The sequence below is a fragment of the Monodon monoceros genome, unplaced genomic scaffold (assembly GCF_005190385.1).
Source record: "Monodon monoceros isolate NGI ecotype Baffin Bay Population unplaced genomic scaffold, NGI_Narwhal_1 Super_Scaffold_2, whole genome shotgun sequence".
Taxonomy (NCBI): Eukaryota; Metazoa; Chordata; class Mammalia; order Artiodactyla; family Monodontidae; genus Monodon; species Monodon monoceros.
Window position 1 is genome coordinate 25,857,886 of NW_021703776.1, and position 14,027 is coordinate 25,871,912.

Below are 14,027 nucleotides of genomic sequence, written 5' to 3' on the forward strand. Positions count from 1 at the left end.
CATTGCCCTCCACTCTGAGATTCTTCTAATATATCAGGTGCCCTCCTGATGAAACAGGGCCTTTGCACCTGCTGTTCTCACTGTCCAGAAAGCCATTATCCAACACTGTTACATGGCCTATTACCTCACCTCTGTCAAGTCATTTGCAAATGTCACTTTGTTGGTGAACTTCTTAGTAGGGCCTTCCATGACCACCGATTTAATATTGCAACCTTTCCCTGCAAGTAATCTCTCTTGTATTTTTCTCCTTACCATCAACTGATAGTTTAAAGAATGTTCTTAGTCATATTATTATTATTGCTATCTTTCTCTGTTCTCCAGAGTACAAGTTTTACGAAAGCAGGACATAATAGATGCTCACTAAATAAGTTTCAAATAAATGAATAAAGCGTTATTTTAGTTAAAACCCAAGAAAATGAGGTAGAGTGCCAACAAAGCTGAGGCAGCATGCTCCACTAAACTCTGATGGAAAAAAAAATATATATATACACATATATATGTACATATATATACACACACACACACATATATATATATCTGTCGACTGGAGCATTTTTCAGAAATCAAATTCCAGAACTTCTGCAGAGAACAGTTTTCCCTTTGCCCCATGCTTGTCCCAGAGCATGTGAAACTCTATTTAGAATTCTGATTTCAGAAGATGGTGTGAGTTAGTAGAAAGAACTAAGAGACCTGGATTTGAATCTGCCTCACGAGCTATGAGTAACCAGGAAAGTGATTAAACATTCTGTGTCTCAATGATCTCATCTATAAATACATTCTTAAGAATAAAATGGTACATTTTATAAAACGCAGATAGCAAATTCCTAGTTACTTGGCTGATGAATAAATGTGAAGCAGCTCAGCTTGGGAGGCAGGAATACCTGAGTTCAAACCTTGGGTCTGTAACTGGCTTTATGAGCTCTACCTCTTTGAGTTTTAGTTTCTGCATTTGTAAGATGAGGATTCTTATGCCTAAGGTGCAGCTGTGAGATCCGAGAATAATAAGGTAAGGCACCTACCCCAGTTTCTGTATACAGTAGATGCACATTAAAGAACAGCCTCATCTCCCAAGTCCCTTCTATGAAGGCTTCTCCCCCAGGGTGTCATAATCACAATACACACCACAATTAACCAGGTCGTCAAGCCAAGGGAAGATGCTCCCTTATGAAGTACTTATAAATTAGGCTTTCCATAAACATTTCTGGAATTAATAACATGTTACATTTCATACGTGTTATTTAAGGAAGCAAGAAACTATAAAGTGCATATTCGAGAGAATTGCAGTGATCCAGTTTAGAAACCAGATAACTGAATTGCTAAAAGCTTTCTAGAAATTTGGTTATGGAGCATTTCTACATATTAATTGGAGCAAAAACGTCATCCACCTGAATACATGATTTCTGGACAGCTCAGGAGAGTTGAGGGTGGATCTGTAAGTGGATTCCGGACTCAACAATAGCAGTTCAATAAAAGGATACGACAATCAAAATTTTTCAGAAAGGCTATGGGCTGACCGTGGCTTGTAGCGTCCAGGATGAGCCTTGACGGCCATTGTCAGGGATACTCTAAAAAAGCATACCCACATGAGTTAAGAATTGGACTAGTTGAACTTAAACATCCTGTGCAATGGTCAAGATTTGATAATAAAATTATCTTGTATGTCTTATAGTAACTATAATAAATGCAAAAATGGTCCAAACTCTAAATGCTAAAAAAACTCTAAACAGACTCTAAAAAACTCTGAAAGAATACACACGTAAAGTCATTTTGCTCTGTGTACACAGCACACACACTTAGCTTTTGACGAAGTCAGCAACTGTGTGTTTCGTTTTGTTTTAGATTGTGAATAACTCAATATATATTGTTATGTCTACAGAAATCAGGCACTACCTGATTATGATACAACTTGTCATGCATAGAGTAAACTCAAAATTTCTAGTACCAGTAAATATACCAGGGAAATTTCAATGTAGTTGAAAATAGGGAGTAAAATTTGGGGAAAAAGAAGTAGATTATATTAATATGATAAAGAAACTTAAAATTGAACACTACTGGATACAGCATGTCAAAATGATTTGGTAAAGTTTTCCAAATGAGGCAGGCTACACTAAGTTCCAAATCAGAAACAGAACATACTGAGCGAAGAAAACTACTGATGAAAGAATTACTTCTCTGTCTTCTGAAGCCATTCAACTGGAAGAACTATAGAATATTCCCAGGTCCTCTCCTGCCAAGTCAGTTACAATGGAATTTAAAAACCAGTTTTATCTCAGATTTGTGCAATGGAAAATACTTCAGTACTAAATCAATAATTTATTTCAGTGCAATGTACTGTAACTTTTTTGGACACGTATTTATTGTTATGATGTCATGAAAATTTAGGAGAATTTTCCTCTCCTGATTGCCTTTCTATATTATCTCTAATAGTCTTTGTTAAGTTGAGGTATCATCTTCCTCTCTAATAGCTATCCCAGGAACCTGGGATATAGAAATTTAGTCAGTTCCCAGAATGTACTTTATGATTCTCGACTAAAAACATGTTGGATTTTTAGTTTCACAACAGGCTAGGGGAAAAAAAGGCATAAAATGTAATTGTGCTCTACATGTAGAATCAGTCATTTAAACTTCCGAGGACAAAGGTTTCGTCTCCAGTGTCAAAATGAGGTACAGACTTTCCTGACTCACTATCTTATGAGTACCTATTAGCTGTCCTCTGTGTCCTAAGGCAGGCCTCTAGGATTTCTTCCCCTTATTCAACTTGTAACCCTCTCTTTACTAAGGACCATTTCCCCAGTATTCACCAAGTCTATCACCCTTTAATATAACCAAATTTTCTTCTATTTTCTATTTTTCTAATTCCATTTTTGTAAAAATTAAGTTCAACGCCCACATCAACAATGCTTTATCTGCCTTCCCTAAGCTTTACCTGCTTCACACCCTTGACCCCTCCCTACATAAAACCAGCTCCCTAGACCCGCATGCATCTATACAGTGTTTGCCACCAGCCTGTTCTGTATGTGTGCTTTAAATGCTGCCTAGCCTTCCATCAGTAAAAGCAGCCCACCTCGTTCCTCTCTCATTAGTTAGATAATTATAGAAATATAATCTCCACCACTAAACCTGCTTAGAAGGATAAAAGAGCTGATGCCTGTTTTTTGGACAACAGTGGAACCCCTGAGTTGATGTCTCACATATGATTTAATAGCTTTATCAACAACTGGTTTAATGTCACTGCTACTGTTGTTTCAATTCTATTATCCATGTGTCTAAGATATATGTGATAATGCTGTTTAATTTCGCTATTTTTCTAAAACATTGCCTTGGGTGATACAATTTGAGACTATAATTTTACAACATGACACTAAAATCATGAAGCCGAAAAAAGCTCCTAAGTTAAAATCTAATTCTTGGTTCCAAATGTTATTTATACATACATACATAATTTATTTATATATGTCTATAGATGTATATAAAAATCTACATGTATATGTATTTAAAAACCTTTATATATACATATACCTATACATATACACGTATATATTTATATGTATATAAATCATACATAATAAAAAAAAAACCCACTTTTAAAATGACAGGTCAATAGATTGTTTAATTTTTAAGTACCCAAATAAAGAATCATCTATTTACTGATGGCACACTGTATGCAAGACACCACGGTGTGAATGTGCAGCTATGAATTACCTCCTCTCTTCTTGTGTCGTGTCCTTTCTGCACAAACCAGATAACTTTTGCTTGTAAAGATCGCGGGGTACATTCCAGCAAAGTACTGTTGTTCTCTATGCCATAGGCCAATCGCTCCTCAGTCTTATCCAAAACATCCCCTATAACATAAATGTTAACATCAGCCTTGAGACTTTGATTTTACTGGTAAACAATATTTTTTAAAAGATTCTTTATTCAGACCCCTATAGCAAAGTGAATAACTTTTATTACTCATTGTTAATTTCTATACAGGAGTTATTTAGGGAGAGTAGCATACCAAAATCTAGGCATTAAAAAGGCACAGCAGGCTATGGAGTGAGACAGAAAGAAGTAACTGGGAGTTTGGTTCCAAAGGATGTAACAGTCAGATCAGTAAGAAGGTGCATCAGTGTTAAATTCATGAAAAAATCAGTGGCAACATCCACTGATAAAGCGGGCAAGGTAAGTACCAAACAATTAAGCAAGGCATAGAACTAAAATTCATGATTACAACCAAAAGCAGAAATCAAGGAGATATGGCACTACATAAACAAAAGTGTGAGCGTTATCTTGACAATGGACTGCACTTATCCAGATACGGGGCTCCTGAAGGAAGAAAAGAGTACGAAACCGAACTAATAAGGACTTTGTGAACCAGAGCTTCTTGATTATAATCTGTATTTTGGCCCAGAAAGGCTCTCACTGAACTTGAACTCAAATGGGCATAGAGGCAAGTATACCTAACTGCAGTTTGGAATAAAAGCAAGTGGATTTATTCTTTGTTGTTTTAACCAAGATCAAATTCAGTACTAGATCCCAGGATTTTTTTTTTCTATGTCTGAGTCCTCCTTGCATTCAAAACTGACACCTAAATTTCCCTAAAACTATAATGCCACCTTTCTCTAGCTAATATTCTCAGAGGCTTACATCTTGCATCAAATCCAGAATCAGCCTGGGGTCTAGCAAACTGATCCCGGACCACAATCTCTGGATCTGTGTATAAATATCTCTGGTCTCCCAATCATGGTGCCCCTTCCCTCTGTTGCTTCCTGGTGAGCACAGCCTGTTCACCAACCACCATGATGGTGTAAAGAGTCAGGATGGTGGTTTTCCGTCTTGTCTGACTTCTTTACATTTGTCTACAGCTGAAAATTTCTCTCTTCCTTTACACATTGGACCACCTACCACCTTTCATCAGAAACCCAGCGAAAGAGTCGAAGTTTTTCACTTTATTCTATCCAAAGCTTAGCAGGTGACTTGATTCAAGTTAGATCACTCTTGATAAAATTACTGTAAGTTATAAAAACACGGTGAAGATATTCCCATGGTTGAACTGGTGAAATAAACCCTGCAAATCACTGTGGCAACTGTCACCTAAAGTATGCAGCATTTTTGTTCTAGGAGTCCCCTTTTTGAATTCTAACAATAAAGCTTGGTGGGTAGGTAAAACGTTTTCCTAATTAGGAAAGATTATATATCAAGTGCACAAAATCGTAACTACATGGAAAAACAGAATACTTTCACGAACATTGTTCTAGTGTGTATCAATCACAAAGAAAACAAGGACCCTGTTTAAGAAGCTGACAGTTTATCTTCAGTGCACACTCTAAGAAATCCATGGCAATCGATTTTCTATGGATTACCGACAAACTGCTGTCCAAAGCACTGCTGAGCTGCATTTCCATGCCGAACATCTTGTCTGCGGAACCGCCTGAAAGTAAGTAAATGCATTTAGGAGATGTTCAGATTTCAATTTTCCAGACTTTAAAAGATAGCCAACCGCATTAAAGTTTCAAGTAGTATTCTGCTACTGAAAAAATTGATCAGTCATACAAAACCAGGATACAATCCAAGTTTCATAGTTTTCCATATTTCCATTGAATGTTATTCAATGGATAAGATCTATAGAAAACTGCTTTTTAAATCGTCACGAGTTTGATTATAATTTAAGAAGGTTCTCTTTACATTTCGTTAAGAATTTAGTTAAACAAGAAGTCTTCTAGTTCAAAATGAGTGTCTTGGGTGGTAAAGAATGTGTTCAGATAAAGACAATGGGGTTTGAAGCAGACTACCTATTTGAGTAAAAATGCATAAAATTCCTATCTATATTAAAGTGCATTAAGAAAAGGTATTTGGATCTAAATGTTTTGTTCTACAGACATCATGATCAATATGATTGCTAATAAAAATAAACTAATAATATACTCAATTTACTTTTATTCAGTTATAACATTTAGAAAGTATATGCCTCTGTTGAATGTGATGGTGCATTTACCTGTTTAACAGGATGTCTTACATATAGTAGAACTCAAGAAATATTGTACTTCTCCTCAATTTGCCTCTAAAAGGCAAATACGCTTCTAGTATATTTTCATGTTTTATAGTTCGCTTAGACATATAATTGACAAATGACAATATTCTTTATCCATGGAAAAAGAATTCCAGAATATATACCATGTTTCAAATTTGTAAGCACTGTTCTCAGGAATTAAACAATGGAAATTATCATTATTAGTACTGGGAAGCTAAAATCAAGATCTTCAGCATATTAATTCAGATTTGAGATAAAAACAGAAGTATTACAATAAAAGCAGAAAATACTACTTGCTTCTCTAAATCATGGCATATCTTCAAGACTGAGGGAAAACCAGAAGGCAAAACAGAAGTTTTACCCCAGAGGGAAATGGGTGAGACTTCCAGACTGATAAAGAGATGCTTTAACCATATGCAATGATAAAATTTGGAAAAGGGAACCAGATTCAAATCCCAATGCCACCCCTCATGTGCTGCATGAACTTATACATACCCCTTGCCTATACTGGTTCTGTGTGTCTTCCTTCGTAAAATAAAATTGGGCTAACTGACCCCTAAATTTCAGTCTCAATTTTTTTTTTTCATTCTAGCTTTTCCTCAAGTTCACCAAATAGTGATATTGGAACGTTATTTCAAGAGATGGAGTGCTTCCTCACACATGAGTTCAGATCCTAGTTAAGAACGCAATACTTAAACAACCATTTAAGTATTTCCCTATATTGAAAGCTAGGACAGATGAATATTTCCAATCGATTTTTAGGATTATGATCTGTGTGCGAAAGCATGTTTAAAAAAAGATAGATTGTGGATTAGAAAACCTTACCTAAAGACCTGAGATTTTAGAAAGTTAAGATTAAAACTGCCACACAGGTCATTCTACCGAGCTAAACTGAAAATAAACATTGACAGAAAAGTAAGGAGCAAAATTTAAAAGTTTTAGACCTCTGTATTATTTTATACTAGCGTTAACATCTATTATACAACTGATAGCAGCTCTAGATGAGAATAAAAGGCTGTTGTTAATTCCTCACTTCACTGAGTATTGCTTTGGTATTGGGAATCCCAAGCCTGTTGATGAATAATGAATAATGGAACAGGAATAAATCAATGAAATGGGAAACAGGTTCCACTTTGCAGAAATGATACTGTATCATATTTATTACACAGATGATTTGAGAATAAAGGGAACTACAGTCAGCTAATACTAGATAAGCACTGTGGATAGGTGTACACAAATTTTGTTTAAAATCACTGGAAACGTGCATTTAAAAAGAAAGATATCACATTCTCCAACAAAGCTTCAGTTCACCTTATACTATCCTAAAATAGCTGTTCTTTACTTCAGCATTTAAAAAAGAGTGTATTAAAAGCAGGAGTTTTAGAAAGGTTAAGCAAAGTTGTTGTTTATTCTCCAAGTCGCATATTTTTCTTATATCTCTTGCCTCTTGGAAACTTTTAAAGAGAATGCTGGAAATAGACGGAATACAAGAGCAAGGGGGAAGAAAAAGACCTAGCTCTAGAAATTATAGTGTATTTTGGAAGACTATTTTAAACAAGTGGTTTGAACTGCGAATTAATGTTTTTCCTCTGTTGATTCATTTTCACTCCGTGAACAGAAGGGTATTTATTTTAATGACCAGTTTTCAATTTCTGCTGCTAGTCAGATCTGAAGCAAAAACGATCTGCTATAAAAGCAAACTATTTTCCCTTTATGTCCTGGAACTTATCCAAAAAGTTCTCCTCCAGGGGTGGGCGACGGCTCACAAGAGTGACGCTCCTGGAAGATCTGCATTACATGTCACTGAACTGAACTAATTCACTTACGAGTGTGGCTCCTGACTCCAGCATCTCAGTTCCTCCTGTCTATGATTTTGCCTATTCATTTAACTTTTTCTAAATAACTCTTTTTGTCCACCCTTTTAAATACTACCTTACAAACTTGTGCATGTACAATCTTACAAGATGTACTGTACACCAAGACATACTTAGCTATGGAAACTGCTCAGTTAAAATTCTTCATCGCTCTTGCATGCCTAATACGAAACCTTGCTATTTGGAAGTACTTGATGCAAGGCTTGTAAACATATTGATTTTTGCTAAAAACAATAGGATAAATAATATTGTTACTTTTGGTAAAACTACCTTTCTGCCCTTAGATCCTACCACTTCACTCCTAACCTGTGGAACTACACGGCTTTCCCAGAACATTCTGTGCCTCTGTACAAACAAGTAATTCTCTTTAGCTGGAATCTCCTTATATCTCTACTTTCAAGACTGAGCTCAAAGGTTGGGTTCTTTTGAGAATTAAATAATGTGTTATGTGTATTGCACTTAGTCCAGTACCTTACACGTACTAAGTGCTCAGGGGTGAGCTATCATCCTTATTTACAATTCCATTCTCCACTTCAGGTTCTGATTTCCTACAGACAGGGGGCTGTGACTGTTTATTCATACCCCTTTAACACAGTACAGAAACTGGCTTAATGAGTGAATAAATCATAAAACAATATTTTCAATTAATAACATGGCTATATTCCTCAAGAACTGCTTTCAAATATCATTAAGTATTTGTACAAAATCAATTAACTCACTCAATTCTTTAATACAGTTGGTAAATTATTTAGTTCACAAATGTCCTCTCAAAGCATCTTTTTTTTTTTTTTTTGCAGTACGCGGGCCTCTCACCGTTGTGGCCTCTCCCGTTGCGGAGCACAGGCTCCAGACACGCAGGCTCAGCGGCCATGGCTCACAGGCCCAGCCGCTCCGCGGCATGTGGGATCTTCCCAGACCGGGGCACGAACCCGTGTCCCGTGCATCGGCAGGCGGACTCTCAACCACTGCGCCACCAGGGAAGCTCCTCAAAGCATCTTTTTACTAACTGCTTAGTATATATTTAAACACTCATTGCAATGTTAACTTAGCTAAGGTCAAATTAACAAACATTTGAATTAGTGACTAAGTGTTTTTAAAAATGAGATTCTACTATACATGTAAACTTAGGAAAATAACAACTGTATTAAATTAGATTAAATTAGATTTTGAAAAAGGTTTAAAGAAAAGTAGCCCAAAGTGAAAGAGCAAGAGTAAATGAAATTAATAAAAGTTGCTTTTCAGTAGGGAAACTGTATATGAGTCTATATTTTTGCTTTATATTATCTTTAGTCACTTTATCAAGTGAAAAAGATAATTGCTTATTCTATAATAAAAATATTTTCCCTTATTTTTGTCCCCAAAGAATGCACAATTTCTTCTGACTTGAGTGAAGATTCTTATTCTTTAAAATACTTTCGGTACCTCAAGGTCTCCTGTTCAAAGAATCCCAGGATTTACCTTCTCTAACAAGTAGCAATGACCCCACTGAATTGTCGATATTAGAGTTTGGAGGTCTTTAAGTACCTTTCATTTGTGTTGAATTAAATCACACATTTCATTAATTATACAGGTCATGCATTTGCCTAGGAGTTAAAATATTCACTTTCAAAATGAAATAAATGAAGACCAGCTGGTCGGGAGGACACAGGGCAAATGCAGGATGTATTTTAGAATTTATTTATTTATTTTCCTTTTAAGTCTTTGAATTCCTCACGTGTGGGGTGGCTAGCCATTTCCACATTTTACGTTTATCTAAACTGGTTTCATGTCTTGCAGCAAAAGTTTCAGGAGGGGGAAGAGTTGATTGAAAGCCGGAGGAAAAATAAAACCCCAGCAGCCTGCTCAGCCCAGTCTCTACACAGTAATCAATGGGGGTTATTTTTCAGTAAAATGTGGATGTTTCAAAACTTATATTATGAACAAAATAGGACTATGATGATTAGGAGGTTGGGATTAACGTATAAACATTACTATATATAAAAGGGATAATCAACAAGGACCTACTGCATAGCACAGGGAGCTCTACTCAATACTCTGTAATAACCTATATGGGAAAGGAATCTGAAAAAGAATAGATATACCTAAAGTCTATGTACACCTGAATCAAGTTGCTGTACACCTGAAATAAACACAACATTGTAAATCAACTATATTCCAATATAAAAACAAAAAAATCAAAGTTACTTTGGAATAAATGGAAAGTCACTAAAAAGAAACAAACAAGCAAAAAAAAAAAACACAGTTATTTTCATGGAATGGGTACAAAAAGAGAAGAAAATAGTGTTAGGTTTGTTTCTCTAAATAAGGGAAAGATTCCACGGAAGACTCTCTCTCACCGTTTTGCATGTGTGCCTGTTGGGTAATACCGGGAGCAGGATATGCCATCCCAGGCGCAGTAAGGGTCTCGAGCCAGGCAGCAGTCTGCACAAGCACTTCCATACATGTCACACTGATGGAATCTGACTTGGGCCACGGCAGAAGCAGATCCAATATAGAGCTGTTGCTAGAGACATCAAGGAAGAGAGAGGCCACTAGTAGAAATGGGCAGAATTCTCACTGAGCTCTTACACCTGGATTTTCACATTCCTACACAATCGCCTCTGTGGATACTCACTTAAATGACTGCAGTTACTCAAGACAGATAATGGAACACTGATACTTTCATTTTCTCCAAGATCTGAAATACTTTTACAGGTTTGGATGCATGAGTAATCAAATTGCTAGAGCACGGCTGAGAAATATCTCAAGAAGTTGACTATTTTATTCATTATCTAAGTAGAGTCTTTCGTCATCTAACACTGTAGGTCTTTTTAAAAGATCTATAGGAATGTCCAGTAGGAGACTGGAAAAGTAAATGGTCTTTTTTTGCATTTTTAATTGAGATACGACTGACATATAACATTATATTAGTTTCAGCTGTACAACATAACGATTCGATATTTGTATACACTGTGAAATGATCACAATCAGTCTAGTTCACCGCCCTCATCACAAACTACAAATCTACAAATTTTTTTTTGTGATGAAAACTTTTAAGATCTACTCTCTTAGCAGCTTTCAAATACACAATACAGTATTGTTAACTATAATCACCATGCTGTACATTATATCACCGGGACTTACCTATTTTATAACTAAAAGTTTGTACCTTTTGATAACCTTCACCCATTTCACCCAGCCCCTGCCTCTGGTGACTACCAACCTGCTCTCTGTATCTATGAGCTTGTTTTTGTTGCTGCTGTTGTTGTTTGCCAATAGTTCACATATAAGCGAAATTATATGGTATTTGTCTTTCTCTGACTTATTTCACTTAGCATAATGCCCTCAAGGTTTATTCATGTTGTCACAAATGGGAGGATTTCTTCCTTTTTTATGGCTGAATAATACTCCATTGTGTGTGCATATACGTATGTATGTGTGTGTGTGTGTGCGCGTGTGTGTGTATATAAAATTTGTTTAACCAGTCATTCATAGATGGACACTTAGTTCATTTCCATGTCTTGGCTATTGTAAACAATCCTTCAATGAACATGGGGGTGCATATACCTTCTTGAGTTAGTGTTTTTGTTTCCTTTGGATAAATACCCAGAGGTAGAATTGCTAGACCATATGGCAGTTCTATTTTTAATTTTTTGAGGAACCTCCATACTGTTTTTCATAGTGGCTGCACCAATTTACATTCCCACCAACAGCGCACATTGACATATAACGTAGAAAAGTGATGTAGATATATAGAGAGTGATGTGGAATAAACTGTAAGATATGTTATTAAGTAAAAAGTAGAAGTAGCAGAACAATCAACATCCCATGTTCCCATTTGCCTAAACATAAAAGGTTATTTATAAATAAATGAGGTAATATATGCAACAACTACTTCTGAAGAAATTTACACCAGAAGCTGGTTCCAGTAAAGTAGAAAAGAGGTTTGTGTTTCATTGTACACTTTTTTGTATTACCATCACTACCATTGTTTTTTGCAAAAACATTACCAAAAAAAAATAATGGAATAAGGTCCTATCATGGTTGTAGAGGTAAACCTACTCTTGTCAACCTTTCTAAAACCAGAAAGTGAAGAAATCTATTACCTGTAAACCACTATGTATTTTTGTCAGAATAAAACTGTAACTTGTTAATATATAAGCACACATACTTAAGCTTTCTATCCTTTGACCTTATCTGATAATACAGAACACACACACCCACCCCCCCACCCCGCCACACACAACTTACTCTCTTTGATGAAATCTCCATAGAAATAATCGGAACTGGATCCTGAAAAATTAAAAAAATACGTGCCCTTTTTAGGAATAAAAATATAGAAACATACCTTAGTGTGGTTATAAATTACCTGAAATCATACTAGGTATGTGAGTTGTTTGCTGCCAAGCAGTCTACAGCTTTCATTTTAGTAAATCAAAAGGAAAATACACTTAAATAAAATACAGCTTTCTTTTAAAATATATTTTCTAGTAGAGTAGGACAAAATGTGGATGAGAAAAGTAGTGAATAATCTAAGCATCTTATAGTTTGTCTCTGGATTATAATTTTTGTGTTTGCATTTGAATATTACTCATGCTCTGGAAACTCAAATATCTTTAAATAAAATAATAAAGTCAGAGTGTTCTTTCTTATAAAGAAAGTTGAACCATTAGAAGTAAAACAGTTACGTCTTTGAATAGGTCTTACTGCCAATAAAACATGTGACCTTTCATTGTTTTAACCCAGGCCTAAACAAAATACTTTTCTGTTAGAGTTCAATTTCCATGAACCCAGAATGCTTTGAAAAAGATGCATTGTCATCATCACTGTCTTAGAATTGCACCAGAGGAAGGATGAATCTACAGGATAGTTTGAGAGCCTATGTGCAATTCTAGGGATGGTGACTGAGACGACAGTGTCTCTAAGGACACCACAAAGTCAGTCAATTCTGAAAGTGGAGAAGCCATAGGCAAGTGGGATCCGCTCTGTGGATAATTACCCTTCAAACAATTATTTTTTGAAAGAGAAAAACTGATGCTCTCTATTAAATTTTTAAAACTATTTTAAACTACAGAACCATATATGCAGGCATGCATTTATTCATTCAAAACACAATGTTTCTTAAGGGTTTATATGAACAAGACATTGTGATGAATGTGGTTAATATGAGAGCTATGATTCCTAATATGAAATGAAATCTTACAGAGGTCCAATACGCAAAATAAACAAAAGCATAGCTGCTCTGGTTGAGATAAGAATGTGGTTAACTTTGTGCATAGTTATGGGGAATCTAATCTCCAGAAGAGCCTACGCGAAATAAACTGTTTCTCATCAAAAATGTTTTCATATACATTCATCACCTACATACACAATCTTCATTACTTGCAGATTGTGTTCTTGCACATTTGCTTACTTGCCAAAATTTATTTGTAACTCCAATATCAATACTTGTCTTTCGCAGTCATTCACAGACATGTGTGTGCTCAGAATGGCAAAAACTCTGAGCTGCCCAACGTGTACATTCCCAGATGACGTCGGTCAAGGTGATACCCTGCCTTCTTGTTTCAGCTCTCATATTGTAAACAGGTATCCTTTCCATGGTCTATTTAGTGCCCCATTTTCATACTGTTGTGCTTTTTGTTAGTGATTGTGTTGATTAAAAGGCCCCTAAGCATAGTGCTGAAGTGCTGTCTCGTGTTCCTAAGCTCCAAAAGACTGTGATGTGCCTTATGAAGAAAACATGTTTTAAATAAGCCTCGTTCAGGCATTAGTTACAGTGCTGTTAGCCATAAGTTCAACGTTAAGTAATCAACTATGTATACTAACTAAGGTGTCTTTAAACAGAAACACACATAAAACAAGGTTATGGATTGATAAGTTGACAAAAATGTCGTGACTAGAGACTCTCAGGAACTTAACCCTGTATCTCCCCTAGGAGCAATGATTACTAATTAATTCAGCGTTCAGGGTGACTTCAAAGACGGTAAGTGCCACAAATGTTGAGACTTACTGTGTGTGTGTGTGTGTCAATATGTACAATTGTTTGCGTCGTTTTGTAGTTTTCTCTCTTTTGGTAAATTCTCTGTGTAAAGTGCATGCCATAAAAAAGCAGTCTACTCACCATACCACAAAGTCCACAACATGAAATCTACTGCTTTTTT

General features: G+C 35.9%; 1 protein-coding gene across 1 annotated transcript in view; it reads right to left on the reverse strand.

The window, feature by feature from the left end:
• SEMA3E (semaphorin 3E) overlaps positions 1-14,027 on the reverse strand; it is a 106,320-nt gene that overhangs the window by 12,292 nt on the left and 80,001 nt on the right. Inside the window, exons 12-15 of the mRNA XM_029233841.1 lie at positions 12,118-12,159; positions 10,224-10,390; positions 5,346-5,413; positions 3,703-3,842 (exon numbers count right to left, since the gene is read on the reverse strand). Of these exons, the coding sequence (XP_029089674.1) occupies positions 3,703-3,842; positions 5,346-5,413; positions 10,224-10,390; positions 12,118-12,159 (417 nt within the window). The remainder of the gene's footprint in view (positions 1-3,702; positions 3,843-5,345; positions 5,414-10,223; positions 10,391-12,117; positions 12,160-14,027) is intronic.